General features: G+C 54.5%; 1 protein-coding gene across 2 annotated transcripts in view; it reads left to right on the forward strand.

Moving 5' to 3' along the window:
• mtrex (Mtr4 exosome RNA helicase) overlaps positions 1 to 12,949 on the forward strand; it is a 167,301-nt gene that overhangs the window by 110,321 nt on the left and 44,031 nt on the right. For both annotated transcript variants that reach the window (XR_014620366.1, XM_084326549.1), the window contains exon 21: positions 1,886 to 2,074. Coding sequence is in view for 1 of the 2 variants with exons in the window: in XM_084326549.1 (XP_084182675.1) it covers positions 1,886 to 2,074 (189 nt within the window). In the remaining variant the exon portion in view is untranslated. The remainder of the gene's footprint in view (positions 1 to 1,885; positions 2,075 to 12,949) is intronic.

Genomic DNA, 12,949 nt, shown 5'->3' on the forward strand with positions numbered 1-12,949 from the left:
GGGTACAGAGCAGGGCAACAGACGGATCAGAGCAGGACAACAGACAGCAGGCAGGACAACAGACGGGTACAGAGCAGGACAACAGACAGAGCAGGACAACAGACGGGTACAGAGCAGGACAACAGACGGGACAGAGCAGGACAACAGACAGAGCAGGACAACAGACGGTACAGAGCAGACAACAGGACAGAGCAGGACACAGACGGGACAGAGCAGGACAACAGACGGGTACAGAGCAGGACAACAGACAGAGCAGGACAACAGACGGGTACAGAGCAGGACAACAGACGGGTACAGAGCAGGACAACAGCAGGCAGGACAACAGTACAGAGCAGGACAACAGACGGGTACAGAGCAGGACAACAGACAGAGCAGGACACAACGGTAGCAACAGCAGGTTTCATAAATGAGTCTGTGATTGAACGTGCTTCTCATCGTAGAGGGGGGGGGTGGGAGGGTTTATCTGAAGAAAACTAGAATGCTTGTTATGTAAACAAAACACAGCTAACTGTCTCAGCACAGCATCAAATAGTGTATCCACATCTTGATTGATTGATTGAACATTATTATTAACAGATTGCAGAATGGGTACAATACAGTACGGCTCAATACACACAATTGTTAAGGGGATGCAGACCAGAGAAAGACTTTGGTCTCGTTTACATCAGGGTCCCCCATTTTCAATTCATAATGACATGACATACACAACATACAGATATACAGATATATAGTGATGCACCGATGTGAAAATTGTGGCCGATACCGATAACCGATATTAATATTTCTGTTCTGGCCGATACCGATGTTGATATCTCTGTATAGAAAACACTTTCTTATGATAATCAAATAAAGAGCTATTTTCCAAAACGCATAATTTTTTTACTTTTGTACTTATTTCAGAAATGATGATATTTTGGAAAAAATGTAAGGCCAAAACATGTTAAAAATTATATCGGCCCTATCTTGATATCGGACCGATACCGATGTGTAAAAAAACGGCCATATCGGCGGCCGATATATCGTGCATATATATATCATGACATTTATGACACAAATCGATCTCTAAACAATGTTTGTATGTCTCCGCAATGGTATGATTCTGGCCTTGTAGGTTAAGCCACTGTTCAACGCAGTTTCTATATCTATCCCACCGTGTCTGTGTAAAATCTTGTACACGTTCTTTCTGAACGGACGTGAGATGCATAGAACATTGTTTAGAAACCTTTTGCGAACTTTAGAAGGTGTTTTTTGTCCATTTCCGTCCGTAACGTTACTCTGGATGTCATTTGTTGTCTCCTGACGACCCTATCCTCGCAACAAAGGGAGCTGCTATTGGTCGAGCGCGAGATACGTGACCGAACTCGCACCAATTACATCAAATAAAACTCTGTGGTGACCAAGTATCCGTTTGCGAGGAAAGATCTAGTCCCGACTTTAAAATTAAGTTTAGTTAAGTTTAGCATGATTGCGCAAAAGGGGCAGGATTGTAAAATGGAAAACTTTTATTCCTAAATCTACACCAATATATCTTTCACCCAGAGTGAGAATTGGGTAGTCTGCCGTGGTGGGAACGGGATGAAACGATACAGCCTTCACCTTACGGCCTATTTAAACATAAAAACACCGGAGTGTGAAAAAGGTGCAACATTCTCATAGAAAATGATTTAAAAAAATTATAACAAATGTGTTAATCTTTCAACTTTGTCTTGTTTTTTCATCAACTTGCCCCTCTTCCTCCCCCACCCATTCTCTCTATCTCTCTGCCCCTCTCTCTCTCTCTCTCTCTCTCTCTCTCTCTCTCTCTCTCTCTCTCCTCTCTCTCTCTCTCTCTCTCTCTCTCTCTCTCTCTCTCTCTCTCTCTCTCTCTCCCCCTCCCCTCCACCAGGAGGTGCAGAGGCGCTTCCCAGACGGTCTGCCCCTGCTGGATCCTGTAGACGACATGAACATCAAGGACATGGCCCTGAAGAAGGTGATCCAGAAGGTGGAGGCGTTCGAGCACCGCATGTACTCCCACCCGCTGCACAGCGACCCCAGCCTGGAGGCCGTCTACTCCCTCTGCGAGAGGAAGGCACTGGTGAGCTTTCTGAGCCCGAGTCTGTCTTCTTGTCCTAACTGCCTCTGTTAAAGGTGGGGGTAGGGTTTTGGGTTTTTTTAATAACAATTTTAGTGGGTAGAGAGGTAGAGGTGGGTAGAGGCCTCTCTGTGCCTCCCCCCTCTCTGTGCCTCCCCCCTCTCTGTGCCTCCCCCCTCTCTGTGCCCCCCCCGGCCTCTCTGTGCCTCCCCCCTCTCTGTGCCTCCCCCTCTCTGTGCCTCCCCCCTCTCTGTGCCCCCCCCCCCGGCCTCTCTGTGCCTCCCCCCGGCCTCTCTGTGCCTCCCCCCTCTCTGTGCCTCCCCCCTCTCTGTGCCTCCCCCTCTCTGTGCCCCCCCCCCCCCGGCCTCTCTGTGCCTCCCCCGGCCTCTCTGTGCCCCCCCCCCCCCCCCGGGCCTCTCTGTGCCCCCCCCCCCCCGGCCTCTCTGTGCCCCCCCCCCCCCCCGCCTCTCTGTGTGCCCCCCCCCCCCCCGGCCTCTCTGTGTGCCCCCCCCCCCCCCGGCCCTCTCTGTGCCTCCCCCCGGCCTCTCTGTGTGCCCCCCCCCCCCCCCGGCCTCTCTGTGTGCCCCCCCCCCCCCCCGGCCTCTCTGTGTGCCCCCCCCCCCCCCCGGCCTCTCTGTGTGCCCCCCCCCCCCCCCCGGCCTCTCTGTGTGCCCCCCCCCCCCCCCGGCCTCTCTGTGCCCCCCCCCCCCCGGCCTCTCTGTGTGCCCCCCCCCCCCCCCCGGCCTCTCTGTGTGCCCCCCCCCCCCCCGGCCTCTCTGTGTGCCCCCCCCCCCCCCGGCCTCTCTGTGTGCCCCCCCCCCCCCCCCCGGCCTCTCTGTGTGCCCCCCCCCCCCCCCCGGCCTCTCTGTGTGCCCCCCCCCCCCCCCCGGCCTCTCTGTGTGCCCCCCCCCCCCCCCCCGCCTCTCTGTGTGCCCCCCCCCCCGCCTCTCTGTGTGCCCCCCCCCCGGCCTCTCTGTGTGCCCCCCCCCCCCCGGCCTCTCTGTGTGCCCCCCCCCCCGGCCTCTCTGTGTGCCCCCCCCCCCCGGCCTCTCTGTGCCCCCCCCCCCCCCGGCCTCTCTGTGTGCCCCCCCCCCCCCGGCCTCTCTGTGTGCCCCCCCCCCCCGGCCTCTCTGTGTGCCCCCCCCCCCCCCCCCCGGCCTCTCTGTGTGCCCCCCCCCCCCGGCCTCTCTGTGTGCCCCCCCCCCCCCCCCGGCCTCTCTGTGTGCCCCCCCCCCCCCCCCGGCCTCTCTGTGTGCCCCCCCCCCCCCCCCCGGCCTCTCTGTGTGCCCCCCCCCCCCCGGCCTCTCTGTGTGCCCCCCCCCCCCCGGCCTCTCTGTGTGCCCCCCCCCCCCCCCCCCGGCCTCTCTGTGTGCCCCCCCCCCCCCCCCCCGGCCTCTCTGTGTGCCCCCCCCCCCCCCCGGCCTCTCTGTGTGCCCCCCCCCCCCCGGCCTCTCTGTGCCCCCCGGCCTCTCTGTGTGCCCCCCCCCCCCCCCGGCCTCTCTGTGTGCCCCCCCCCCCCCCGGCCTCTCTGTGTGCCCCCCCCCCCCCCCGGCCTCTCTGTGTGCCCCCCCCCCCCCCCCCCCCGGCTCTCTGTGTGCCCCCCCCCCCCCCCCCCCGGCCTCTCTGTGTGCCCCCCCCCCCCCCCGGCTTCTGTGTGCCCCCCCCCCCCCCCCGGCCTCTCTGTGTGCCCCCCCCCCCCGGCCTCTCTGTGTGGCCCCCCCCCCCCCCCGGCCTCTCTGTGTGCCCCCCCCCCCCGCCCCCTTGTGCCCCCCCCCCCCCCCCCCCCGCCTCTCTGTGTGCCCCCCCCCCCCCCCCCCGGGCCTCTCTGTGTGCCCCCCCCCCCGGCTCTCTGTGTGCCCCCCCCCCCCCCCCGGCCTCTCTGTGTGCCCCCCCCCCCCCCCGGCCTCTCTGTGTGCCCCCCCCCCCCCCCGGCCTCTCTGTGTGCCCCCCCCCCCCCCCCGGCCTCTCTGTGTGCCCCCCCCCCCCCCCCCCGGCCTCTCTGTGTGCCCCCCCCCCCCCGGCCTCTCTGTGTGCCCCCCCCCCCCCGGCCTCTCTGTGTGCCCCCCCCCCCCCCCCGGCCTCTCTGTGTGCCCCCCCCCCCCCCGGCCTCTCTGTGTGCCCCCCCCCCCCCGGCCTCTCTGTGTGCCCCCCCCCCCCCGGCCTCTCTGTGTGCCCCCCCCCCCCCGGCCTCTCTGTGTGCCCCCCCCCCCCCCGGCCTCTCTGTGTGCCCCCCCCCCCCCCCGGCCTCTCTGTGTGCCCCCCCCCCGGCCTCTCTGTGTGCCCCCCCCCCCCCCCGGCTCTCTGTGTGCCCCCCCCCCCCGGCCTCTCTGTGTGCCCCCCCCCCCCCCGGCCTCTCTGTGTGCCCCCCCCCCCCCCCGGCCTCTCTGTGTGCCCCCCCGGCCTCTCTGTGTGCCCCCCCCCCCCCGGGCCTCTCTGTGCTCCCCCGGCCTCTCTGTGTGCCCCCCCCCCCCCCGGCCTCTCTGTGTGCCCCCCCCCCCCCCCCCCGGCCTCTCTGTGTGCCCCCCCCCCCCGGCCTCTCTGTGTGCCCCCCCCCCCGGCCTCTCTGTGTGCCCCCCCCCCCCCCCCCCGGGCCTCTCTGTGTGCCCCCCCCCCCCGGCCTCTCTGTGTGCCCCCCCCCCCCCCCCCCCGGCCTCTCTGTGTGCCCCCCCCCCCCCCCGGCCTCTCTGTGTGCCCCCCCCCCCCCCCGGCCTCTCTGTGTGCCCCCCCCCCCCCCCCCCCCGGCCTCTCTGTGTGCCCCCCCCCCCCCCCCCCCGCCTCTCTGTGTGCCCCCCCCCCCCCGGCCTCTCTGTGTGCCCCCCCCCCCCCGGCCTCTCTGTGTGCCCCCCCCCCCCGGCCTCTCTGTGTGCCCCCCCCCCCCCGGCCTCTCTGTGTGCCCCCCCCCCCCCGGCCTCTCTGTGTGCCCCCCCCCCCCCCGGCCTCTCTGTGTGCCCCCCCGGCCTCTCTGTGTGCCCCCCCCCCCCCGGCCTCTCTGTGTGCCCCCCCCCCCCCCGGCCTCTCTGTGTGCCCCCCCCCCCCCCGGCCTCTCTGTGTGCCCCCCCGGCCTCTCTGTGTGCCCCCCCCCCCCCCCCCGGGCCTCTCTGTGTGCCCCCCCCCCCCCCGGCCTCTCTGTGTGCCCCCCCCCCCCCGGGCCTCTCTGTGCCTCCCCCGGCCTCTCTGTGTGCCCCCCCCCCCCCCGGGCCTCTCTGTGTGCCCCCCCCCCCCCCCGGCCTCTCTGTGTGCCCCCCCCCCCCGGGCTCTCTGTGCCTCCCCCCGGCCTCTCTGTGTGCCCCCCCCCCCGGGCCTCTCTGTGCCTCCCCCGGCCTCTCTGTGTGCCCCCCCCCCCCCCGGGCCTCTCTGTGTGCCCCCCCCCCCCCCGGGCCTCTCTGTGCCTCCCCCCGGCCTCTCTGTGTGCCCCCCCCCCCCCGGCCTCTCTGTGTGCCCCCCCCCCCCCCGGCCTCTCTGTGTGCCCCCCCCCCCCCGGCCTCTCTGTGTGCCCCCCCCCCCCCCGGCCTCTCTGTGTGCCCCCCCCCCCCCGGCCTCTCTGTGTGCCCCCCCCCCCCGGCCTCTCTGTGTGCCCCCCCCCCCGGGCCTCTCTGTGCCTCCCCCCGGCCTCTCTGTGTGCCCCCCCCCCCCCGGCCTCTCTGTGTGCCCCCCCCCCCCCGGGCTCTCTGTGCCTCCCCCCGGCCTCTCTGTGTGCCCCCCCCCCCCCCCGGCCTCTCTGTGACCCCACAACGATTCGATTCCATTACGATTCTTCAGGCAACGATTCAATGCATTCGATTAATTTTCTATCAGTTAATTCCCCCCAAAAATGTTAATACACAAATGTGGCTGGGGTAACTGATTCACTCAGCATGAATGGACTATAGTCAATAATAGGGGTGTAAATATTTGACCCCACTTCGATTCGATTACGATTCTTCAGGCAACGATTCAATGCATCATGAAATCTCTTCAATTGACCACGATTCAAGCGATTTGACCTTAGGATTGATGCATTGCGATGCATTGGTTACACCCCTAGTGTGTGGGTGTGTGTGTGTGTGTAGCCAGGGCACCTGCCTTGAAAAGAGATGTTGTGACTTGTTGTATTCCTGATGGACAGGTGAGCCGCTCTCACTTCACTCACTCTTCAGAAATTGCCTACCCCACCTTTTAATGAGGTCCGATGCAACGTGATCTTCTGGACATTTGGACAGTGTATTTCTTCAAACTACAACCGTTGTTGTTTATATTGGATTAAATTCTAAATGTGTTGTCGTCATACATCATCATACAAGTACAGTACAACGAAAATACGTTTTGCATCCAACCAGAGTGCAAATGGAACAGCATTATTACAATGTACAGGTGATTAAATATAGCATTTGCGTTATGGGTTTGTTTGCGTGTGTCCGTCTGTCTATCCAGAGCTAATCTCGCCAACTACAAGGACCGCAGTGGATGAAACTTGCAACATAGGCTGCTAGCAAGCCAGGGACATGAATGATGGCATATTTTTCACATCCGTTAACAAGTATTTTATTTGAATTTATTTGCATCATTGTCCATTGGAACACATATGCAGGAAAAGTTACACCCTTTGAACACAAGAGGGCGACAGGTTCACCGTTCAGAGCCTGCAGGAATCGGCTCTCTGGCCCCTGTTTACAACATGGATATGCCAGACTGAACCTATTGTCGTTGGAGTACCCATGCATTTCACATTTAAAAGACATTTTAAACATTACCATTGAAATAAGCCATGCCCCATTCATATACCATTAACATTTGAGACTTATGGGAGGTGTCAATGAACTTAACCTCTTAACACTTTGAGTGCCAGCCATGAGAAATCTCGTTATTTCATGCCATGCGTTAAGTGCCAATGACGAGAAGTCAAATTTTTTAATCGTTATTGCTTTTATTAGCGATATCCATTCATATTTCATTAATCTAGCCTCACGTTACCATTGGGACTGTCTATGAGCTCGAACAGGGAAAATACCGCCCCCTATCATCTCCCGGATGGTAATGCATCCATTGGATTGGACTCGATGGAAATGGATGAGAAAAGAAAACTCCGGAATCCACATTTTACTTATCAGGCATGTAACCCGAGCCGATCCCATTCATTGTAGACACTCAGAACAGTGTGGAATATGTGTTTCGAGTACTTAACGTTGGATCAATAAACGCGATCGATATTTGGAATGGCGATCAGGAATTGGAATAATCTTTTTGCAGAACATCTGATGTGAGGTAAGGAATCTATTTTACCAGTCTTGGGGTAATTAGAGTTTTTTTTCACATATCTCAACATGTCCCCTATCTGTGTATGTGTGTGTGTGTGCTGATCAGGAAATAGATAATCGATTTTTCAGCCCGCTTCTCTAGCGTGCATAAGTACACATACTATCGATAATCTAGCGTTTATTTGAAAACGATTCATAAATAGGCCGAAAAATGACGTGTTTTGTGTATTCCACTAAAGGGCGTTTATCACAGAATCTTTTTTATTTTCTGGAAATTTTCAAAAACAAGCGTTTTGCAAAATGGTATAAAACGGAAATGTACAGATGAAAAAACAATCCATTTCGTACATGTTGACTGCAAGCAAGTCATCGATAAGCGACAGGCGTATTAGACACATAGCCATAATTTAGAAATAGCTCCATGAAAATCATGAAATATCGGAAAATCTGTCTAAAAAGGCTGGCATTCAAGCGATAAATCGTGCGCCCCCTGCTGGCACTCAAAGTGTTAAGCAAGAGCGGTCCGGTACTGAACCGCAAATGACATCATGCCATAAATCCATCTCTACAGAATGTATGAATTAGGCGGCTGATTGGCGCAGTGGGCAAGGCGCTCGTCACTAACGCAGGATACGCTGGGTTCGAGCCCAGCTCTCGGCGTTGCTACCGGCTGGCCGGTCGTTCATACTAACACAATTGGCAAGTGTTAGAGGGTGGGAAAGCCGGTGGGTGGGGATTGGACGTTGTGGACAGCGACACCTACAGGTCGGTTTGGTGACGCCGGTGCGGCGGAAGCAGGATGTAGCGGGGGCAGCGTGAGCCTCCCACGCGTTACTCCTCACCACTGAGTTCGAGCTGCTGCGGTGAAATGATGAGACAGGCAGCCTCCTCGTGTACCGGAGGGGACGCGTCATTACTTTAGGCAACCAGCTTGCGCCTAGCCACGCCCCCGCGGCGACGCGGAGCTCTGCCGCGGCATTATGCAGCCGTAATCCCCCCTCTTTTAACATCGACGGTTAGCTCAACTCATTCGCCGCCTTGCTGTGGATCCTGCTGTGCGTTGGTGACAATTTCGAATCACTTCAATTTTGAATTTTTTTTTTAACATGCATTCTTTCGCCGGTTAAGTTTAGGCATTCTTTCGGAGTTGTTTAAGGTTAGGGTTAAGTTTAGGCATTCTTTCGGAGTTGGTTACGGTTAGGGTTAAGTTTAGGCATTCTTTCGGAGTTGGTTAAGGTTAGAGTTTGTCTTAGAGCATTTCTTTCGCCGGTTAAGTTTAGGCATTCTTTCGGAGTTGGTTAAGGTTAGGGTTAAGTTTAGGCATTCTTTCGGATTTGGTTAAGGTTAGGGTTAAGTTTAGGCATTCTTTCGGAGTTGGTTAAGGTTAGGGTTAAGTTTAGGCATTCTTTCGGAGTTGGTTAAGGTTAGAGTTTGTCGCAGAGCATGGCAAGAGAATGCCTATTTCCGCACTGCCGCTCTCTCGCGCTGCCGCGGTCACATGGGCAATCAGAGAAACGCTGAACGCAAGTTGGTTGCCTAAAATGTTGACGCGGAGGGGACACGTGATGCAAGGCTTCTGTCCTCTCTACAATCGACCAGTGGGAGGCATAGTCTAGCAACGTTCAAGACAGGGGAGGGAAGAATTGGATAATATGAAAATTGGGATGGGAGAAAAATTTAAAATGGGGAGAAAAAGTGGATAAAAAAAAAGAATGTATGAATTAATGTTGCGTTTTTTTCCTCAAATGTAGCCAAGAGTAAAGACCCTAACCCTGTCAAAACAGCAGTCAAAGTGTGTATTTTCAGCAATATGTTTGTTTACCAATGGTTTTAAGTTTTATTAGTTAATATGAGTTATAGAAATCTAGTCGGAAATAGGCAAATATTGACGCTAGGAAATGCGCACCGCCATTTTCTTTGTAGTCCTATGAGGAGAGGAGACCCAGGACTTTTGAACTTAAAACTACACGACCCAGCTCATGCCAGCCCCTGTCGATCATCTGACTTCTGCATTTACTTTTTTATTTATCTTATTTTTTGTGTATTATCTCCCACAAACCTGAACGTTATTGCCATAAAACAGAACACAGTTCGTTTCTCTACCTTTCTCTACTTACAGTAGATTTCATTCACGGTTTGTGAATCACGCCTTGTGATTGTGATACTAAATCCAGATTTAACTCTGCCATTGGAAAGGGGAGGTGTTAACATGTAATCTCTTTGCCTGTATACTACTGGCTATACGGTAATCTAGGTTGCCCTCTGGAGGCTGTGAAACGCATGCGCAGTTAGTCTGTCGACCACGAGCATGAGGTCCACTGTTCGTTAATGGCTCTGTATTGGTGTTTGCAAGTTGATCAAATAAACCAAGTTAACAGAAGATAAACGTCGTGTTTATTTATAGTAGACTAACATTGGTAGCAGAGGATGGTTAGCAGAAGATGGCTACTGCTAACTACAAAGTTCCACCGAAGTTCGACGAGTCTCGACCATACGAGTGTTGGAAAAATGAGATCGCCATTTGGAAGCTGGTTACTGAACTTGATAAGAAGAAACAAGCCCTCGCCGTTGTCCTGGGGCTGGAAGGAAGGGCAAGGGACATCGCTATGGAAATACCAGCTTTGGACTTGAACACCAACAATGGTATGGACACGCTGCTAGCAAAACTAGATGGCATATTTCTCAAAGAAGAGAGAGACCGCGCATACGATGCATACTCTTTTTTTGACTGTATCAAAAAGGAGAGCTTCATGTCCATGGCGGACTATGTGATTGACTTTGAACAACGTTACAACCGAATGAAAAGGTACGACATGACTCTCCCTGACGCCGTGTTAGCTTTTAAACTTTTAGACACGGCTTGTCTAGACGAGAAAAATAGACAAATGGCGCTGACTGCGTGTACAGATTTAACGTTTGCGGCAATGAAGTCCGCGCTGAAGAGGATCTTTGGGGGGAGAGTGCACGGCGGCACATCAAACGGAATACACGTTAACGATGAAGCGTTATTCACGGAGCAACGCTCACAAGGAAGATTCAGACGTCCAACGACGCAGCAGTTTGGACAAATTGGACAACAAAGGCAAACGTCACAGGGTACCAACCCACTGGATAGGTTCGGTAAGAGATCAAAATGTGCTATATGTCAGAGCACGTTCCATTGGGCTAAAGACTGTCCTCACAAGAGTAGTGAGCAAGTGAAGCTAACTGACGATCGAACAAGGGTAGAGGAATGTGACATCACACTGCTTACTGCTGTACTGTCTGAAACAGAGGTATTCCTAACTGAGTCCTTAGGGACTGCTATCATTGACACTGCATGTACCCGCACAGTGTGTGGAGAAAAATGGTTGGACAGCTTCGTCGCTGATCTCAGTCAAAGTCAAGTGAACCAGATGGTAAAAAGTGAAACTCCAAGCTCCAGACCATTCCGGTTTGGAGATGGAAATATAGTGCATTCTTCCAGAACACTGAAACTGCCTGCCAAAATAGGACTGACAAAATGTCGAGTGGAAACTGAAGTAGTCAAAGCTGATATCCCACTACTTTTGAGTAAGACATCACTGAAAAGGGCAGGAACCATCTTGGACATGGAGAATGATAGCGCTGTGATGTTTAAACAGAATATCCCTCTTGAACTCACCAGTTCAGGACACTACTGTATAGATATCAGAGACAAGGACACAGGAATGAACCAAATTGAGATTAAGGATGAGGTCCTTACAGTCACAGAAAACAGCCAGGATGAAGATGAGGTCCTTACAGTCACAGAAAATATGACCTCAAATGAGAAACACAAAGTTCTACTGAAACTACACAAACAGTTTGGTCATGCCTCTGCAGAAAGACTACAGCAACTCCTCCGTAGTTCGGGAAATAAAGACAAAGATTGTGACACTATTTTACAACAAATAGTACAGGAATGTGACATATGCCAGAGGTACAGCAAGACCAAGCCGAAGCCTGCTGTGGGTTTGCCTCTGGCTTCAGAGTACAATGAAACGGTGGCAGTGGACCTGCACGAGTTGGAACCAAGTTTATGGTATCTCCACGTCATTGACCAGTTTACACGATTCAGCGCTGGAAGCATTGTGAAAACAAAGAACTCCTCTGTGATAGTGAACTCTCTTCTTCATACATGGATCAGCGTTCATGGCCCGCCACGGAGACTTTACAGTGACAATGGAGGAGAATTCAACAATGCGGAGTTCCGTGACATGGCAGAGAACTTTAACATTGAGACAAAAACCACGGCAGGATACAGCCCCTGGAGCAATGGGCTACTGGAGAGACATAATCAGACCCTCACCGACATCATCCTGAAGGTCAGACGGGAAAATGGATGTGACTGGCAAACAGCCCTGGACTGGGCTCTCATGGCTAAGAACAGTATGCTCAATGTGCACGGCTACAGTCCTCATCAACTGGTGTTTGGCCAGAACCCCAATTTACCTTCTGTACTGGTTGATAAACCACCTGCGCTAGAAGGTACCACGATGAGTGCTAGAGTAGGAGAACACATTTCAGCTTTGCATGCCTCTAGAAAAGCATTTACTGAAGCAGAGTGCTCAGAAAGGATAAGACGAGCACTACGTAAGCAGCTCAGACCCACAGATGAGAAATATGAGATGGGTGACAAGGTGTATTACAAACGAGCTGAATGCACTGAGTGGAAAGGACCAGGGATAGTTATTGGTCAGGATGGGGCTGTTGTTTTTGTGAGGCATGGTGGTTGCTTAGTGAGAGTGCATCACTCTAGGCTTTCTAAGGTGAACACAAAGGTTAGTGAAGAGCACATGGTACAAACTGATGCTGACACAGAAGCAGGAAGTGAGCAAGGTATAAACAATGCAACTGGTAGTTTAGACAGTGAGCAAAATACAGAGAATGAACATGAACAACAAGAAGCCAGTACAAGTGAAGCTATCGATCCACCAAACACTTTGAGTGGTGTAACTCTAACTGAAATGGAGCATAGGCCTAATGCCCATAATAATCCTGCCCCTTCTGCAGGTGTGAGTTTAAAAACAGGACAGACGGTAACATATATGAACAGAGGTGACAACACTCTACTTAAGGCAAGAGTCTTAGGGAGATCTGGCAAGGCTACGGGGAAATATAAAACCTGGTATAACATGCAACATCTAGACAATGATGGTAGTGATGGGCAAAAGGAAGCAGTTGATATCTCACAGGTTGATAATCTCAACATTCAAACAGAAGACAGAGAAGCTGATGTACTTGTAACCAAAGACATTTCATTTGATGCAGCTAAACAGGAAGAAATAAAGAGCTGGCACAATAATAATGTATTTGAGGAAGTTGAAGATGCAGGGCAGAAATGCATTTCCACCAGATGGGTTTGTAGTCTTAAAGACACTCCCAAGGGTATCGTGCCTAAAGCCCGACTGGTTGCCAGAGGTTTTGAAGAGCGGAATATTCAAGAGTTACCGAAAGATTCCCCCACATGTGCCACAGATTCACTTAGACTTATGTTATCAGTGATATGTCAAAACCAGTGGGAAGTCCACTCTATGGACATCAAATCTGCATTCTTGCAGGGTATTGAGCTATCCAGGGATATTTATATCCGCCCCCCTCTAGAGGCAGGATGTCAACATGTTGTATGGAAACTAAAGAAATG

The sequence above is a fragment of the Notolepis coatsorum genome, assembly GCF_963971535.1.
Source record: "Notolepis coatsorum genome assembly, chromosome: 12".
In the NCBI taxonomy this organism is placed as follows: Eukaryota; Metazoa; Chordata; class Actinopteri; order Aulopiformes; family Paralepididae; genus Notolepis; species Notolepis coatsorum.